General features: G+C 36.9%; 1 protein-coding gene across 1 annotated transcript in view; it reads right to left on the reverse strand.

The window, feature by feature from the left end:
• Positions 1–594: 594 nt before the first annotated feature.
• Positions 595–20,001, reverse strand: part of satb2.S (SATB homeobox 2 S homeolog) — a 104,543-nt gene continuing 85,136 nt past the window's right edge. The window contains 1 exon segment of the mRNA NM_001280619.1: positions 595–1,056. Within this exon segment, the coding sequence (NP_001267548.1) occupies positions 595–1,056 (462 nt within the window).

Here is a 20,001-nt window from a genome sequence, read left to right on the forward strand (position 1 = left end):
TTGTTGTGAACTATGAGTATTGTTTTTGACTGGCACCCAGGTGATATCTTTACAGTTTTTCTGAGTGCACCAGACTGGACTTACATATATATATATATATATATATATATATATATATATATATATATATATATATATATATATATATATATATATATATATATATACATACACACATATATGTGTGTGTGTCTGTATTTGTGTGTGTATATTTGTGTGTATATATATATATATATATATATATATATATATATATATATATATATATATCATACATATACCTATACACACATATATTATATATATTTACATATACTTTTAGTTTCCTTCATTGATTTTATCTGTTGTGAGGTCCCGTAATTTACTTGAATCTTCACCGTAAGTGCAAGAAGATCGAATATATAGTTTTTTACTAGTTTGTTTCCAGTAGGGTATCATTTATACGCTCAAGTGTCAAGGAAAAATCCAACAATATCAGTACCAAAACGCATTGTTCCTTGCTCTCTCCTAGTAGCAGAAAGCGAGAGCATAACAAATAGCAAGTGTCATTGTGTCTTTGTATTGCAACTATGTTTTTTTTAAGGGAAATCTGTATTATCTCTGGTCCACATCAGATACATTAGATTTTGTTTTTCCACTATTATCCTCATTCTGTTCAACTGTATACATGTCTTCCAAGCTTTCTTCGCTGTCATTTTCCTCTGATTCTGTCAACAGCTCCTCATCTTTGTATTCTGCCACATCCACCGCTATTCCCAAGTGCTCCTTGAGTATGCCATGGTGTTTGACATGGTAGCGTTGGTTCTGGAAGAATTTGATGATGGTGTGTTTAGGCAGATCGAGTTGGGCTGACAAAGTGTGTATGGCCTCTTGGTCAGGGTAGAGACCTACGTCATGAATAAAACTCTGAAGTATGCCTAAAGCCTCCAGTGAAATTTTAGTGCGAGATCTTGGCTTTTTGGTGCAGCTGTCTTCAGGTGGTGGTGGAACTGTCGGAGCTTCTTCTCGTGGAGGTGAGGTTTCTTTGGCTGGCTGTGGCTGTTGCCCTAAAAGTATCTGTTGAAAGAAATGTTTTAGATTTAGCCAGAGTATGAATTTATAATACAACGTCAGCACGTTATAATCAAGTAAATTGGTTTAATCTGACCAAATTGGCCACATCTGCATATGTGTGGTAAGCGTTAAAAGATGGATAGCATTGTCAATGAATGACTTTTATGAGTATGTAAACCTTACACTTGTATTTCTTGTACATGTATGGGACCTGTTATCCAGAATGATTAAATCAGATGAGTGAGGAGAGCAATCCAAACAGCAGAATACCTGCTACAATGTGGTTTATTTGCAACTGCAGACACTGTACACTGTGTGTAGTTGCAAATAAACCACATTGTAGCAGGTATTCTGCTGTTTGGATTGCTCTCCTCACTCATCTGATTTAATTGTTCATGTTAAAGACGTGCGGTGAAGTCTTTGAGGAAAGAAGCACCAATCTACTTTAAAGTTGGCAGTGCGCTGAAGAAATTCAAAGAAAAGTTGTTATCCAGAATGCTCGGGACCTGGGGTTTTCCGGATAATGGATCTTTCCATTATATTATATCTTAGTTGGGATCAAGTACAAGTTACTGTTTATTACAGAGTAAAAGGAAATCATTTTTAAAGATTTGGATTATTTGGATAAAATGGAGTATATGGGAGACAGCCATTCCGTAATTCTGAGCTTTCTGGATATCGGGTTTCCGGATAAGGGATACATGTACTACTAGGGGGTTATTTATCAATGTCCGAATTTATCTCAATACTTTCTGAAAAAACTCCAACCAAATCCGCACGGGTTTTTTGGGCTTATTTATTAATACACTTTCCCGAAAATTCCCGAAAATTTTGTTTTTGGGAAAAAATCTGATTTTCACGATTTTTTTCAGGTTTTTCATCCGATGTTCCTGATTTTTCACTTTTCATTTTTCAATTTTGCCCGAAAACTCGGGGTATTGCCAAAAACCCAGCGCACATCAAAAAATCATTGGGACTTCTCCCATTGACTTATATGCAACCTTGACAGGTCTGAGATGCCGGATTTTCAGATTCAGACGTTTCCATCCTCGGGGTTAAATAAATTCTGAAAAATTTGTGATTTTTTAAAAGTCAGATTTTATAAAAAAAAAAATCATGAATTTTTTTGTGATTTTTGCATTTGGAGTTTAGTAAATAAACCCCCAGCGTTATCTAAAAATACTATATATGTTACAATGCACTTTCGTAATACAATGCACATAAATATCTTTTTTGCCAATGAAGGCCTGTACACATTTCGTGATATAATCAAATGCTATTAATAAAACATGTTAGAAAGACTATCAGCTTGCTTGCTGAAAGTTCACTACAGCAGATAAAGCGTCTCGCCTTCAATCTCTGCGTGCTGAAATATGTTCTGCAGGAGAGAATGGAAACCAGCTGTAAAGCATGTGTAAAATCAAATGGTCGCTGCCTGGAGGGAAGGAAGTGGTATAGTGAAGGAACAATTTGAGCAAAAGTATATAATGCACTGTATCATTATGCCAGCGATATGCATTATGCATTATAAGCAATAGTTTGGCGGTAGGGTTAACAATGGATTAACAAGCCACTGTGCCTGTAGTTCAGATGTTTTGTCATTGTTTCATATGGAAGGTGGAGCTAAAGTGAGTAAGACAGCTATGTCCTCGGAAATTCATTTCTTGTATTTTGCTTTTGGTCAGAAACGACCCATTTATGGTTGCTGGCTGAGAGATTCTATCTATAACATATGTCAAGGCGGTTGTCTGTTATGTCATTCTTAATAAAATATCAAATAGTTAATCATGCCTTTTATCTTCAGTTTACTTTAAAAGCTATAAACTATAAAGCAGCGGAACTGTGTGTGCCATCTTAACTAGCTACTATTTCTCTAAAGAAATAAATAATACAACACATAATGGCAAATTGGGGCAATTTTGTTCCAACTATCTCATTCTCTGCAAATTGTAGTTAGGCTCAACCCAACACAAACACTGATCAAATGCAGCAACTTTAGGACTCATGTTTCATACCCCTGACTGACTGATTTTTGTTTGAACCCCTAAGCATCTGACACTTTCTACAAGCTTACTAGTGAGCAGAACACAGTAAAGGAACCAATAAAGATATAACTAACAATGGGGGTAGGAAGGCTCATTGATAACAAGTTTTGTATTCTGGCCTTAAAATATTTTGTTGCCACATCTCCCTGCATGAACAATGTATTGCGGTAAATACGATTAGTGATGGGCGAATTTGCGGCGTTCGCGCGAAATTCACGAAACGGCAAAAAATTCGCGAAACGGCGCCGGTGTCTCGTTTTTGACGCCGGCGCCCGTTTTTTCGACGCCGGCGCCAGTTTTTGAATATAAGAAAATAAGAATTTTTTCTGCGAATTTTCGCCGGCGTTTCGCAAATTTATTCGCTGGTGGCGAATCGCGCAAATTCGCCGCGAATTCGCGCCTGGCGAATAAATTCGCCCATCACTAAATACGATATAAAGGTGATTTGAACGTACAGCACTGGAAAATGTTTATGTGACACTTGTATAATGTCCTCAGTAGTGTCCAAAATTGTATGGCCCTAGAAAAGAAGCCTGTTCATGTTCTATAGCAGATAGATGAAGTTCAAAGTGGAACAAGTACAATTTAATTTCTAATGCATTTTACTGGAAGCAAAAAGATCGTTCTGAGATACTAGTTAATCTCTGATCTTTTCAGGCTGCAAAGGTCAAGTACCCAAGAGAGTCTGTCCATTATTAAATAGAAGTATATATATAGATATTTACAACGTGAAATTGTATACTACAGGTGTTAAATTACATTTTTACTTCAGGCAGGTTTAATATTACCTTTTTTTGTTACTGTTTCCCCTTGCGGGTTCCCAAAGAAAAAAAAAAGAAAAGAAAAACCGCGTTCTTCAATATAAAAAGAGCGTGTCAAGGAAATCAATAGCAGCGTGCAAAACGGTAGGAAGTCAGACATGGAAATTTGTGTTCAATTTCATCCAGCCCTGGTCAAATTTTTTTTTTTAATATAGAACGAGTTGCTTGTGGCAGATTTGGGATATTGTTTTTATACAGCACAGATTAATAATTGTGATTATATGAACTAGGGCTCCTGTTGAGATGTACTTACTGTGTGTTCTTTGATGCAGTTACAGTTAAATCTGTAAACCCAGTGCCCATTAGGGTTAATCTGTGCTATACTACATAAAATATCAGTTTAGTAGCAAAGAAAACAATAATTTGCATTGGTATTAATAAAATGAACATCTGAAATATATAATGTGCTTTAGTAATTTATTTTAAAATTGATAGTATTTTTGCTTAAATATTAAATTTTCCTTTCTCAGTTTTATTTCACCCGACAAAGAAACACTACTATATATGGGATACCATATACCAGTAATCCCCAACCAGTAGCTCGTGAGCAACATGTTGCTCTCCAACCCCTTGGATGTTGCTCTCAGTGGCCTCAAAGCAGGTGCTTATTTTTGAATTTCAGAGTTTTAATTGTATAAAAACAAGATGTACTGCCAGGTAGAGCCTCTTGTAGGCTGCCATAGCCACATAGGGGCTACCAATAGCCAATCACAGCCCTTATTTGGCACCCCAAGGGACTTTTTCATGCTTGCGTTGCTCCCCAACTCTTTTTACATTTGAATGTAGCTCACAGGTAAAAAAGGTTGGGGACCCCTGCCATATACTGTTAAGTCAGCCACTAAGTTGCCTTATACCATATAATTCTTTAGTATTTTGGCTAGGAAATATTTATAGTAAAATCCTAAACTAAATATTGGTCATTGCTTACATAAACTGCCTCTGAAGCAATAAAGGGCTTCTTATGGGCCATCCCTGCCCAGGCTGAATTTGATTAAACCAAGGGCCATAGTTATTATGCTGTGTACAATATGGCAGGATAATACACCGCATTTCACCACGCTTCACTGTTTAAAAAATCGCATAACACTTTTATGCATTTTTTTATGTGACTTCCGCTGCAAGCAATATAAAGTAACGGTGTCAAATCTGGTGTTCCCATGGAAAAAAACGTACTCACACCTTCGCCATTTGTTTTACACAGCTTTCTACACCGCTTTTTGGCAAATTTCGTTTTACACAGCATAATAAATATGCCATTAGAATATTACTTAAGAAACCCTTAAAAAATGCCCAGACATACAGTATCAAAAATGTGTGCATTCCAACTAGGATCATAGGATGCCAGCAAACCAAAATTATTAAAAAGGCAAAGCTTCTATTTTTCCATACACAGTGAAACCTCAGTTTTACATACCATGATTTTAAGTTTCCCGCATTTTGCAGTTTTTTTTGTGGTCCTACCAATTTATAAAGCATTTCAATAGGTGCTTTCCCCCGAACTTTTATAATATTTTCCTGGAATTTTTACCCAAATTTTGTCCTGATGCTCCCAAAATGGTTGTTTGTTATTATTAATAGCTGAATGTTTTTATTAGTAAAATTAAGATTTTAAGTCTAATTAGTAAAGAAAGCACTTCATACAGTTATGCACAAATCACTTTAGGTTGTTCATGTGACGGACAGAGAAACCTTGCACATGTACCCCATAGTGTAACCTTAATGCTGCAATGCTTATCTCTTGTCATTAACAAAGTAAAGATTGCATTTCATAGTAAAACTCTTTTGAGTACTTGAAGAATAAGTTGCTTAACAAATTTCCCTGATTTTACATTTTCCTGGAACTCAGAAAAATGTAAAACGGGGGTTCTACTGTAGATATATATTTATTGTCTGCAGAGTTTTAGTTCAGCAACCAATGGAAGGTCCCCGAATGAACATTCTTAAAAGAAGGATGCTCATGGGAATTCTCATAATTGCTTATTTTGTGTATTTTTGCCCTTTGCCTAAATTTAAAGGGGGGAATGTAATTAAAGTTGCAAAGAAAAAAACAATTGCGCATTGACGCAAACTATAAAATTCACAAAGGTCTTCCACTGTCGGAAGTGGTCACTAAACAGTTTCCGGGTTGGCAAAAGCTATATTAAATTTGCGCAAAGCAAAATGTATTAGTCCAAAGGCATAACTTTTCGCATTGAGAATAGTTTTTCTGTTACCAACTTTTGTTACATTCCCCCTAAAGAGTATTACTTGCTCTTTAAATTTCTAAATTAATCAGACAATAACTAAAGAGTGAGATATTCCTATGTAAAGTGTATTTTCACGACATGAAAAATACATATTTTAGAAATTAACAGAACTTAATCAATTCTTATCAAATGTGCTTTCAGTGTATATTGGTAGGTCACTCTGTTGCCCTGTTATTATTAGCAATAAAAAAAGAACAGAAACTATAAAGATGAACAAATACAATAGGAAAATGTTATTTCATATAGCACGAACAATACGAGAAACACATTTTTGACCTAAGAAACCATAATGCATATAATTTAGCTTGAGAGACCAGGCACTTATTTCATTCTGTTTTAACCATAAGTCATTTGTCTATGTAAGGAAGGGTCACTGCAATACTGCAAAGCAATAATGTGTCTGATGAATAGATTCAGTATAACTGTTAGCCTTAAAAAGACAATATAAGAATTTTCAAGGCTGAATAATGAGCATAGGCCAATATTTTATTTGTTGCACAGATGTCATTTCTTCGGTAAGCTCAAATTCAAAAATTGCATTTTATTCTTTTATTTTAAGTTAAATATTTCATAAATATAGCACTATTTTCCATTCTTATATATCCCAATGTGATTTTGAAGAATACAGAATCAGGGAACTCTGCTTCTTTACTCTGTGCATCATCAAACTGCAGTTCAGCAACTGTTCTTAGATAACAAGAACCCCAAATAGGCTCCCAATATGTAATTCTTACCATAGGCAGGAGGCAACTACAGGGTTCTAGTAAGCCCGCTGGGTCCTGTCTACCTCACACACACACATATATAGTGCATACAGAAAAATCCTGCAAACCTTTTGAGAGCACAAAGATTTAGGTGCAATTAAAATTTGCACCTTTCTCCGTAATAATAATAAATGGGGCCCCATACATTTAAAACATGCATGCACTATATCACCTGTGCTGTAGAATTCTCATTTGATTTTAATAATAAATGGCCCTTCACTGTAATAGATTTATAGAAATAAGCATAAATATGTCCTACAATAGAACTTCATCCTACAAAGTAAATGTACTTGAACTTTCACCAGCAGAGTCCCCCAATACCCCCACCCAACAAACTGAGTCCCAGTTTCCAAAAGTGATAAACGTGTCTCCAGCTGTCCCACCACTGTATTCTGCCACAACTCTGCGAGCAGCTGTTTCTCAGTTAGAAGGTACCACAACCTGCCCCCATTGCTTCCTGAATGCCTTTGTAGCTTATCAAGTGTGATCTAGGTACATGGTGCAAAAATTAGAGGAACTAAATGTAGAAATTACTGAGGCTAAATACAAACCACACACTCTTGGCACTGTCCATTAACCTTATGGCTACTGGGAAGTTAACCCATTATCAGAAAGACCTGCAATGCTTTATGGAACTTAAAGGGATTCTGTCATGATTTTCATGGAGTAGATTTTATTTCTAAATTACACTGTTTACACTGCAAATAATTCACTCTACAATGTAAAATGTAATTCCTATCGCAACAAGTGTATTTTTCTAGTTGTAATATTGGTGTGTAGGCAGGAATCTCAGGTAATTTTGCCTGGTCATGTGCTTTCGGAAAGAGCCAACACTTCACAATGGAACTGCTTTGACATAAACTATTGTTTCTCCTACTCAATGTAATTCAAGGTGCAGCAGTGGGACATGGACATTACTATTGTGTTCTGTTCTTATATCTACCAGGGAGCTGTTATCTGGTTTCCTTTCCATTGATGGGCTGCCAGGAGGGAAAAGGGAGAGGTGATATCACTCCGACTTGCAGTACAGCAGTAAAGAGTAACTGAAGTTTTTTCAAAGCACAAGTCACATGACTGGGGCACCAGGGAAATTGACAATATGTCTAGCTCCATGTCAGATTTCAAAATTAAATTAAAACAAAATCTGTTCTTTTGAAAAGTGGATTTCAGTGCAGAATTTTGCTGGTATAGCACTGTTAACTGATGCATTTTGAAAAAAACATGTTTTCCCATTATACTGGACATTAGCTAGATTTTAAAAAGTGTGCATGTGTTGCTAGCCATTGTACTACACACAAAGTGAGTGCATTTTTACCATACACATTTATATATGATTTAAACTACAGCAGGGTGCCAATGTGCTTAAAGTACCTGCTTTGGTATATGGGGTGCAGGGAAAAGAATATGTCAACACAAAGGAACCCTTTACTGAACACCTGTCTTGGTCAGGCAGTTTTCCGACTGCAAGTTACACCTACAGGTGCTATATCTAACGTTCTATCAGTTCAATCACATGCAATTGAATTCACACCTATCCACGCTGCCTGTTCCATCGCAGACACAAGTTGCATCTTTTTGGGTTGGACTGAGTATCTGGTTTGAAAATGGGAGCCTGATTTATGCTGCAACTCTGTGAAAGAATGTTGTATCGGTTGGAGTGTAAAAGAAATCAATGTAAATTGCACCCATTTATAGTTCTTTGCACTCACTTAGTTAGCAGGCCCCAAAGTATTTGGTCAGTATGACTTTAGATTTTCCATATGATAATGTTTAATCTGGAGTCCTGTTGCAAATTCATCTCCCAGTGGCAGCATATGGGTTAAACCACACATGGAATGCTTCTACAAGAAGGTTGCCTTGCAATCTGCTGAAAGGTTTTGATTGAAAATATTATTGAGCGGCTCTGCATCACTCGGCTTCCTGTTTATTATATTTCATAGGAGCAATAGGTGCCAAGACATTAAACTGCCAATAAACTATTAATACTGATTTCTTTCTGCTCCACTCTTCATCATCAATGCAAATACACTCCAGCTAAGAACAGTACAAATGCAAATCTTACAAGATATCTGCAGTAGCTCAGCTTCTTGCTTAGGCAATCATTTGGAGGGTCTTCTGTCAACCCAAATGACCTATGTACCTATGTAACCTTACATGAGGTCTAGTTCTTCTATGCGGTGCATTTGACTGCTAGGGATGTAGCGAACCGCCGAGTATGTGTTCGCGAACGCCGTTCGCGAACACCGGCAAAAAATGCAAACAGTTTGCGAACTTCGAACATCCGAAAATCGTTCGATTCGAACGATCGAAGGATTTTAATCGTTCGATTTTAGCGACCGAATGGTCGAATGGTCGAACGATTTTGACGCGAACGCCTATTGGCGAACGTCGCGCGACGTTCGCGAACTTGCGGCGGACGCGAACAGTCGAAGTTCGCGCGAACTAGTTCGCCGGCGAACAGTTCGCTACATCCCTATTGACTGCCATATCCTATGAATAATATCATTTTTGTTGTTTCTATTGAATCACTGCTTTCAAAATCAAATTGAGTTGAATTTGACTGCACTGATTGCAGCAAGTAATGAGAGGTAACATTGATATAAAAAGGCAGTAGAATAGTACTGAGACAACAGGTATCACTCTCACTCATGTTCATCTATTCAAGGGAAAACCATTTGCTTTTGCGAAACAAAAGTTTGGGAATGTATAGTTGGAGATTGATTCAGGCTAAATGTAATGTGTATTTTCTCAAAATGAACTTTGCAACTGAAATACTTTTTGCCTTTAAATGATTAAATCAGTCACTGGCATTTCAGGTAGCAGTTTAGTAACTATTAATGACCCATTGAGTTAAAGAATAATTGATCCTGCTTTGACCTGTAGGATATGGCTCTGGTCTTGGATTTAAATCTAGAATCCATGGCAAAGCAAGATTGGGCTTCTGTTGCATGCCAGAAAAATGGATTCAGGATATACACCAAGAAATGGATTCCAAAATGCAAGAATAAAAACAATAGTACAATAAAGCAACAAAAAACAATAGTACACAATCGGGCATGCTTACAACAAAAGGGAAACATGAAAAGTAAAAAATGACTACAAACTGCCTGCAATGGTTTTTCTACAATTTGCCTTCATGGAATGTGCATCTTGGGCCCATAGGCACAACTCTGTGTGCTCCTAGAACAGTGCATAAAGAGTCGCACCTATCTCTATATGTTGCTCTGTTGCATACAAGAGGACTAGGAGGCTGGAAACACATCCCCTAACACACCCCTAGCTTACAGTTTGTGTCATTCAAAACATGCAAGCCAGGAGCACTTGAGTACCAATGTTCTTTGGTGCCCTGCATTTATCTTGTACTGAAGTAGAGTGCTGTCCTGGTGCCTGTTCAAAAGGTTATTATGCCTTATTAATATTGTTATTATTATTCAAAAGGTTATTATGCCTTTTTGGAGTTAACTAATGTTAGTACTCAGAATAAAGAGGTGTGAGCATAACGTCGACAGAAGCAGTTGCACCAAATTATTTTAATGAATCTAGTACAAGGGAAAGCAATTTAATTAACTGCTGTCATGGAGGATTGTATTAATGAATGCTCACAAAGGAATTTCAGGCAAGCCAAGTTTGCAAATAGAAGCGGAAGCTATTTCATGTAGTGATGTGGTGTGCAGTTCTCCCTGTGCCAATGAAAACCAGTTATTTCATTAGATGAGAATTTATTTATTGTGGATTTATTAATGTTTCCAACGCGGCTTAGGGAAAGCTTCTCTTTCACTTCCAACACTGAAGTTCCTAAGGCACATTTTTAGTAGAGTAGAGTAGAGAAGAGAAAAGTAACTTGGTTAACCGCCATCTCCAGGGAACAGCACACACACAACTTGAGGTTTTTATACAGTGGCTCGTAGTGGTAAAGCATTGCTTTAATTAACATTGCTAATTACCAAGTGTTCCATATGAAATCATACCTTACGAATGCAGTACTTATTTCAGCAACAAGATAAATAAATATTTTAACTTTTTTGTGCAGAAATGGAAAAAGGGTGTATGTATTATTCAGTATTTTAAATAATGATGGGTCACTTCTCGGTTAAAAAACCAAGGGTTTATTAAAACGTAACTTTTTGGGGTCGTGCTTTTTGATGCCAAAAATCTAAAAAAGTCGCTTTTCTGGGCATTATTATGCAACAAAACTGTGACAATTCCGAATACGAAAATACTCCAGCTTAGACCTGTCGAAATCATGTAAAAGTCGTTGGCAGATTATTGACAACTGGAAGATCCTTGATTTGTGGTTTTCAAGGTTTTCAGGTGTTTTTTAAACTGGCTATTGTGCGATAATACAAAAAAGTTATTGTTTTCGTGCCACAAGTCGGAAAAGTCGCAGTTTTCACAACTTTTCATGCTTTATCAGTTAGGATTCTTTTTATAAATCTCATGAAATGTATGGTTTTAGAGAAAGTGAGTGTAGTCATGGTTTCTAAAACCATTAAGATGTTGATAAATAGGTCTCCACAAGTCTGAGACTGTTCTGTTTCTGTACCCCAATCAATGGAAAATAATATAATTATATATGCCTAGTATATATAGCATAATCCTTACACCCTTCCCACATCCAAGTAGACTCTGTCCATTTTGGGCTCAGTAAACCAGAAATGTCCTGCTTGTTTGGGAAATTGGGAGCTAGGCATAACTGATTTATTTATACTATCACCAAGTTTCTAAGAAAAGAATCCATCCTCTAATAACAATCTCTTCCTATAAAGTGGAAGACATATTACATCTTCGGCTTAACACACCCCTATAGTTGCTTTCTAGATTACTAGATTCAAGCTTTGCAGCATAAACCATAATTGATGATGGTATTATTACCCTGTAAACTTAGTCTTGTGTAGATATTATAATAGCAACTAGTGATGGGCGAATCTCTCTGTCTGTTGGAAAGTTGCAAAACACATTGAAGTTAAAGGGGAGTCAAAATCATTTTGATGAGAGCGACAATTTGTATACGTGCAAATGCATTAAAGTCAATGGGCGTCTGAATAATTTTTATGCACGCGTCAATTTTGACGTGTGGCTAATTATTTTTTTTGTGGTGGATTCATGGCGAATCCACGCCTGCCAAATTTATTCGCCCATCACTAATAGTAAGTATAACAATATCAGACCTAGGGGTCCGTTTACTAAAGTGCGTTAAAAATATTCGCACAATATATAGACAGAATTTTCGCCAAATATGTTATCGCCAGTTTACTAACCTGCGGTAAATATAAATTTGCGAATTTTCTTGCGCAAGAATAATTATTCGCCAGTTATCGCATTTGCTGAAAATAACGCTACGTACGCATTATCGCATGGTTTACTAAACAGCGAAATGTGCTAAAGACAAAATTAACGCCAGAATATTTGCAAACTTTTACCGCCACCTATGTAGTGGCGTAAAAGTATTTTTTTCGCCAGAAAATTCTCAAGGGGCAGGAAATATCCCATAATACTGTTTTTTTTTACCGATCATTCTTTGCTGACAGGAGAGAGATCTGTAGCTATTGCTGACAGGATGTTTTGGCATCTGCTTCTATCTGTTGCAACAGCAGCAGTTTCAGCTCAGAGGTGTATTATTGGCAGCGGCATCACAGTCCAAGGATTCGTCAGCCTCTTCACTTTTTTGGTTTCATTGTGATTGGCTACATTAAACTGTACATTTCTATGAAGCAAAGAGATTGACTGGTATGATTTCTTGTTCATATGATTCTATTGGCAGAAGGGTTTATATGATGCAGACATGTTTGATTGGTGTTACTCTGGTGTCACTCTGGTGATGTTGTTGGATGGTATAATCATCAGTCAATAAAGTTTATGAGTTTTGAAGGTGCATTTCTGGCCATAAATGTCACAGTAAACATTGCCATAATAACCGCCATAAAACAAGACTATTTTATAGCATAAATATTCGCAAAAACTAAATTTTTCGCCAGAAAATTCACAACTCGCTAAAATTACGTAGTTACTGCAAGTGATCGCAATGACTTCTGAGCGTATCTCTGTTTAGTAAATTTAGTCGCTGCGAATATTCTGGCATAAAAATATTCTCAGCGATAACATGCGGAAACTTAAAGTCAGATTTACTGCACTTTAGTAAATGGACCCCCTAGTGTTTTGAAGGTGATATTTGTATAAAACCTACCATATTTCCTTAGTGCAGGTTGAACTCTTGCATTCTTGTGTGTATTATGAACATTTTCACTTTTTGCTTTACAGAAGATACTTTGCAGTATATTACACATTCAGGGGCTTTTGATTTACCTGTTAATATCCTAAAGCAAAATAGTAACTGTTTAGTAACAAATAGTAACATGTCCTTTTTTATAGCACTGTGTATTGCATAATGCCTTTCAGCCCACATCAACATTACAGCTGAGCCAATATAATACTGTAATTCATAGTGACAGAGTCAGAATATGGAAAACTCATTGGGACGGCAGCCTCCAAAGCAGCAGAGAGCTGTGTGCATGTTAACAGGTTTATCTATCATAAAACTGAGTGAAGCACACCTGCATGAAAGCCTTAGCACATAAAGACAGCATGGATTAGGTTTCACGTTTGCCACTTGTAAAACTTTCATGCAGAATCACTCACAACTATAAAGGATTTTACATCTGCATGGTTGGGAAATGACTGATGGCCCAAATTAGGGCAGGTGTGCCCCTTGAATTCAGTGCGGCTGCAAAGGGATAACTGGCATATCTATAACACCAGAGAAAGCTCTGTCACTACAGAGAGTAAAAGCATATCTGCTATTTCTCTTATGATACAAGGAAATGGCAAATTGTATGTCGGCAAGCTATGTACCAAGAACACCATATAAAATAATAATAAAAGTTGACAGTTGTAAGATAGTAGGAATCTGATTTGGGTAATGTAGTAGTCTGCTTGTGTGGGCATTTTGGTTAAGGGCATTCCTGCTCTTTTGCCATTGTCTTATGATCAGGCCTGGATTTGTGGAAAGGCCACCAAGGCCAGGCCTAGGGCAGCACTGCTTATGATTTCTGTTCCTATTCCTGTTTCCCTCTTCCTGTCTAAGCTGAGAGCAAGCATGGAGGAGGCCAGACTTACCTTCCATATTGTAATAAATGTACTAGAGGTTACTGTGCTTGTTTGACTACCTTACCTAAATTAAAAAAGCAGAATAATTTAACCCACTGCTAGCCAAGCAGTTTATCACAGGTGACATGTGATCATGGAACATAAGGGACTATATAATCCAGTAGATAATAGGCACAACCCTATTGTGTACCTACCTAAGTCACCAAGATATTGTAAAGACAATAATAAGATATTTTCCCTTTAGTTCTCAATACAAACAAGTGGCTATTCCAAATATGTCCCTAACAAATATGCAACTCAAATGAAAACCAGCACAATTTCATGATAGACTATCATGAAATCTGATTGGATCAGAGCCGGCAAGTCGGTACTGAAAATCCAGTAAACTGCTGCTTCCTATTGATGAAGGAGAGTACCAGTCTGCCATAAAGTGACAAGGCCACACCTCCCTCCCACTTCCCAAGCAATCATATCAGTGCCATCAGGTCATACATGTGTGTGGCAAATTCCACTGGAATGGATTACTCAGCCAGTAAGTCAGTCGATCATATCAGACTGGAATCAGACCATATGTGGCCATTCTAAGGAACAACACAACATATTTAAGTACTTAAGTTTATTTACAGTAATCTAAATATCCTTGTTATATTAGAATTGTAATGTTATCAGCTACATCTGAAACATAAGGAAAAAGTACAAAACAAAAACTATTCTGAGAGGCAGACATTTGCAGCGGCCAAAATCCTACTGTACCTCATTCTGCGTTAGAGAGTCATAAATAGGAGCTTTCAAGCTATCCTACTTTTAAAAGGCTGGCACATTTATTGAAGTCATGTGTCTGATTTGTGCTCTGAATGTAGCTTTTGTATTTTAATTTTTTTATTAGGGGCTCCACAGCGCTGCCTGTCTCTGCCAAAATATTTTTTTAGATCCTTTTTCTTTGTCTACAGGGGAATAAAACAGAGCATGATAACTAAAACAACACGCTGAGAAAATGAGATATTTATGGTATATAATTGACCCTTGAAAGGGCTAAAGACCCAGAAATTGCTCTAATATATCACAGCCATGAATTGGAATTTGTACTATGGCTTAACTCTTTGCGTAACATATTGCTAGGTTTCTCTCCCACCCACTGACTGAATGGCAGTAAATGAAACATGTCAGGAAATCTTGGATTTCTTAAATAATCTTTCTCTCTGATCCTATGCTTTTGCCAACCACAACATGGAAGTACAATGGATACTGGGACTTGGGATCAGATAGATCAGGCCACCCGACAGGTATCCATCTAAACTGGGATGGCCAAAGGGATTAATAAATCATAGGGATAAATAAGGGATAGGGATAAATAAGGGATTTACTCAGCCATGGACATGGTTACATAGCATGTCCATTTGTTTGAGACAGTGGACTGAATGATCAAATCTAACAGAAAGAGATGAAGGCCTGTGGCTCCTCTGGCTTGCTCATCTGTTTATGAACCATCCACTCAACACCGCAGATGACCTTTTCAGTTTGGACAGACAATACAGGAGTAATCCCATCTATTAAAGAGATACTGTATACTTTTTCTTTATTTCTCTGTTTTCATATAGTATTGCTGAATGGTCTAATAACTAGACCAAGGTGAAATGCTGCTATACATACAGTACATTTATGGTTGTATAGTCAGATTTAATCTGACCGGGCATTTATGGCAGCTTTTGATTGGACCTTCATCAAATCTTGAATTTAGGATATTCTCAGCAATAACATTTCCTGCCTGAATTTACCCATAGGAAATAGAAAGCAATCATATTGTCATGTGATGTAATATCACATGATAATATCATTAAGCTTAAATGGCTAGAAAATTGGCTACAGTTTAGAGACATTGCCCACGTGTCAGGGTCTATGAAAAATGTTCCGTTAAACCCAAATACCTGTAATTATGGACCCCTATATACAGAAACAGATGAAGTCTGTTTTCTAGAAGAGAAAATTATATAAGTGCTTTATCTTTTTTAATAATAACGGGTATGCAATAGCTTTTTAACCACTGGGAAACCACAAATCAGTGAAACAGATTCTATGTAAGATGACAAAATGATATATCTAAAAATAGAAGAAATTAGCAGGATAGGTTCATTGCCTGGCCATCATTTTATAGAGAAAAAAATACACCGAATTTTATGAGGCATAGTAAAAATTGCCCTAGGTCTGCAATATTAAAAATGATGTTTCCCATTCAATCTTCCCTACCTATTTCTATTCCTTTTCCTGAGCCCTGCTGTTAATGGTTTGAAGAGATACAGTCATCCCTTATTTAAAAATAAGAAATAATACAATGATGCAATTATCTCTATATAAATCAGGCTCTATTAACAGGCTCTTATAAGATTCTGAGCTATATCAGAGCACTGAGCTTTTCAGATAAAGGCCTGACAATCTATATTACTTATATTACTTAGGCTGATTCTGTTTTTTATAACAGAATCCCAGTCATAAGGAATGGCAGAACTGCTTTCCTGAATGATATAACTATACATATATATATTGGACAATCCCTTGTGTAAAAATACTTTTTGTCAAGATGAACATATTTACCACCCAGGCTACTGTAGGTATATGACAAAGTCAGTGTGGAGAAAACATTCAGTATGAATTACCAATCAAGTAAAATAAAATAAATTTGAATTTGGATTTAATGGTGCTTCTGTCCAATCAGTGTATCTGCTTGTCCTATCTTTAAAAATGGTTAATATATTGCATTTTGTTAGCATGACCCTCCTCTGCCTGCACCATGACTGTGGTTCTCTAGAGTAAGCTGCCATCTCTTACCAGCTGGCTTCAGCTCCAGCCATCATTTCTGTGCACCACGACCACAATAAATATTTAATGCTTGCTTTAAAAACTTGCTGACAGCCCCAAACGCAGCCTTGCGTTACAATGTAACATGTCACATTGTGCAGAGATCTGGAGAATAGTATAAATAACCTCTAAAAAGCTGGAGGGCATTTAAAGACCAAGATAAATGGTGATTAAAAATGAGGAACCCCTCTAAAAAACAGCCATAAGCCCTGCAGAAATCGTAAGCATTAGCAAGGCCTGTCTGGTTAACAAGCCTGGGTTTAAATGCAAATACCTTTTACCAATATGTGAAAAGTTGAGAACAGGGGTTGAGAGTGGAGATCATTAAGTTATGGCATGTCCAAAATCACTAGCAAAGATCAAAGTAAAATGTGGATAGAAATGATAATAAAAAAGGCTTTCACAAATTGTGAAAACACAAATGTACACTAAATATATAAAACACTGAAACACTGAAATAATCCAGAGGAATTTTTGGTGTTTACAATTTACAGCACAGCTACAATTATTGGCACAAGATTATTTGGTTCCCTATAACCATTCTCAGGTGCAAGTCCTACTGTAGCTGACAAAGGTTTTAAGAATTAGAATGTGCCTATAATGATATACTGTATACCTTTTTCAGCATACAATGCCTGTGGATTATTTTATTGATGTCAACTGTAAAAGATTGGTTTCATACATTTGCATTATGAATTGCAGAACAAACACAAGGTTATATTTTATGAATGCATGCACAAACCACTAAACTGGAAGCAAACTTTTTTGTCCAAATGCATAAAAGTCAATGGGTGTTTTTTCTTATGGAGACTTTTTTGTCCTAATGCATTAAAGTCAACGGACTTTTTTTTCTTATTGTGACTTTTTTTATCCTAATGCAGTAAAGTTAACAGACGTTTTTTCTTATGGAGACTTTTTTGTAGGGATGTACCAAATGCAGGATTCGTTTTGGGATTTGGCCAGGATTCTGCCTTTTTCAGTAGGATTCGGATTCGGCAGAATCTTTCTGCCCGGCCGAACCAAATCCGAATCCCAATTTGCATATACAAATTAAGGGTGGGGAGGGAAATCGCGTGACTTTTTGTCACAAAACAAGGAAGTAAAAAATGTTTTCCCCTTCCCACCCCTAAATCCATATGCCAATTAAGGTTTCAGATTCAGTTCAGTATTCGGCTGGATCTTTCATACAGGATTTGGGGGTTCTGCCGAATCCAAAATAGTGGATTCAGTGCATCCATACATTTTTGTCCTAATGCATTATAGTCAACGGGCATTTTTTCTTATGGAAACTTTTTTGTCCTAATGCATTACAGTCAACGGGCATTTTTTATTATGGAGAATTTTTGTCCTAATGCATTAAAGTCAACGGTTGTTTTATCTTATGGAGACTTTTTTGTCCAAATGCATTAAAGGAGAAATCAACCTGTTCTGAAAAAAACCCGTACCCCCCACACCAGGTAGACCCCCCTTTCTCCTCCCCCCAGGCTAACTATCCCCCCAGAAGATGCCCCATACTCCATAATTACCCCTCGCCGCAGATTCTTCCAGCGAAGTTCCATGCGTCCATCTTCTGCGTCCTCGGAAAGCTGACTGCAAGATCAGCAATTTCCATGTAATTCCATGCATGCGCAGTTGCGCAAACCGGCAAACTGCTCCAACTGCGCATGCACAGAAATACTGATCTCAGAGTCAGCTTACCGAGGACGCAGAAGAAGGACGTGTGGAACTTCGCTGGAACAATCTGCGGTGAGGGGTCAATGGGCGTTTTTTTTCTTAAGGAGACTTTTTTGTCCAAATACATTAATGTCAATGGGCGCTTTTTCTTATGGGCGTTTTTTCTCTGTGAACTTTCCCGTGGCAAATTTTCACTGGAGTTTTGCAAAATAATTTGCACATGGCGAAATTCAGAATTTTGCTGCAAATCCATGGCTGACGAATAAATTCGATCATCACTAACAATCACTATCAGTCTGGAGGTAGTGGTAAATCCAGAGTTTATCTAAGTGAACATGAAATTAGATGCAAATTGCAATGGATACAAAGTAGCCTGTACCATTAATTATGCTGGAATTCTGGGGGGGGGGATTACTGCATCATGGGTAAAAAAAACATGTGGGAGAATGGTAATGCAAAATATATTCACAAATTTCTTTGTGCAAAAATTTTTTCTTTGCACAAGTTTTAATATAGCTTTTACAAACTCTGAAACTGTATAAAGAACTCTTCCTACAGTGGAAGAAGGTTTGCAAATTTTATAGTTTGCACCAGTGTATGTAATAAAACTTCTTACTGAAAAAGTTGTTGTGTTTGATCCAAAAGATGTATGGGGGAATGTAATAAAAGTCTGTAATGGAAAAAATATTTGCAATGCGAAAAGTTATGTTGTGAGAACAAATTTTCCATTGTGTGAATTTAATACAGCTTTTGTGAAACCGGGAAACTGTTTAGGGATCACTTTAGACAGTGAATGAAGGTTTGAGAATTTTACAGTTTGCACCAGTGCGCAGTCTATGTAATAAAACTTCTTACTGAAAAACTTGTTATATTTTACCCAAAAGATTACGCCACCTTCAAGCTCTTCTTAAAAGTGGGCAAAGCGCAATTAAAATTTGCAATAACAGTTTAAGGAAGAGTATTACATTGCTAAATGCAAATTTTTATTAGTGCAGATTGCTTTGCTCTTTGAGACTTTTATTGCATTCCCTCAATGGTGTTTTCCATCAAAATGTTGCACTCAGGACACTGCTCTGTGTTGGTACATTTCTACTACTTATTTTCGCGAGTACAGAAATTAGGGTGACTTACCTGGGGGGAAAAAACTTTGAAAAAGCTAATTTCCCCAATCTTAATAAGATTGCTGTCTTTGTAAAATAGTTACCAGGAATGGTAAACCTTTGTATCAGCTGTTAAAAACTCAGAAAGGGTCTTTTCTTTAGCAAGCTGTGGGCTATAGTCCTCATGCCCAAAGGCAAGATTGCTTCATCCATTAGTTAGTGCTTTGTGACATATATCTGATTCTTAAACCTTCATAACATGAATGAACACTGCTAAGTGAAATATTTATAATTTCTTTAGTATTTTATTTACAGTATGCTGTCACTATTTTCCTTTTCAC

This window comes from Xenopus laevis, chromosome 9_10S (genome assembly GCF_017654675.1).
Source record: "Xenopus laevis strain J_2021 chromosome 9_10S, Xenopus_laevis_v10.1, whole genome shotgun sequence".
NCBI classification, from domain to species: domain Eukaryota; kingdom Metazoa; phylum Chordata; class Amphibia; order Anura; family Pipidae; genus Xenopus; species Xenopus laevis.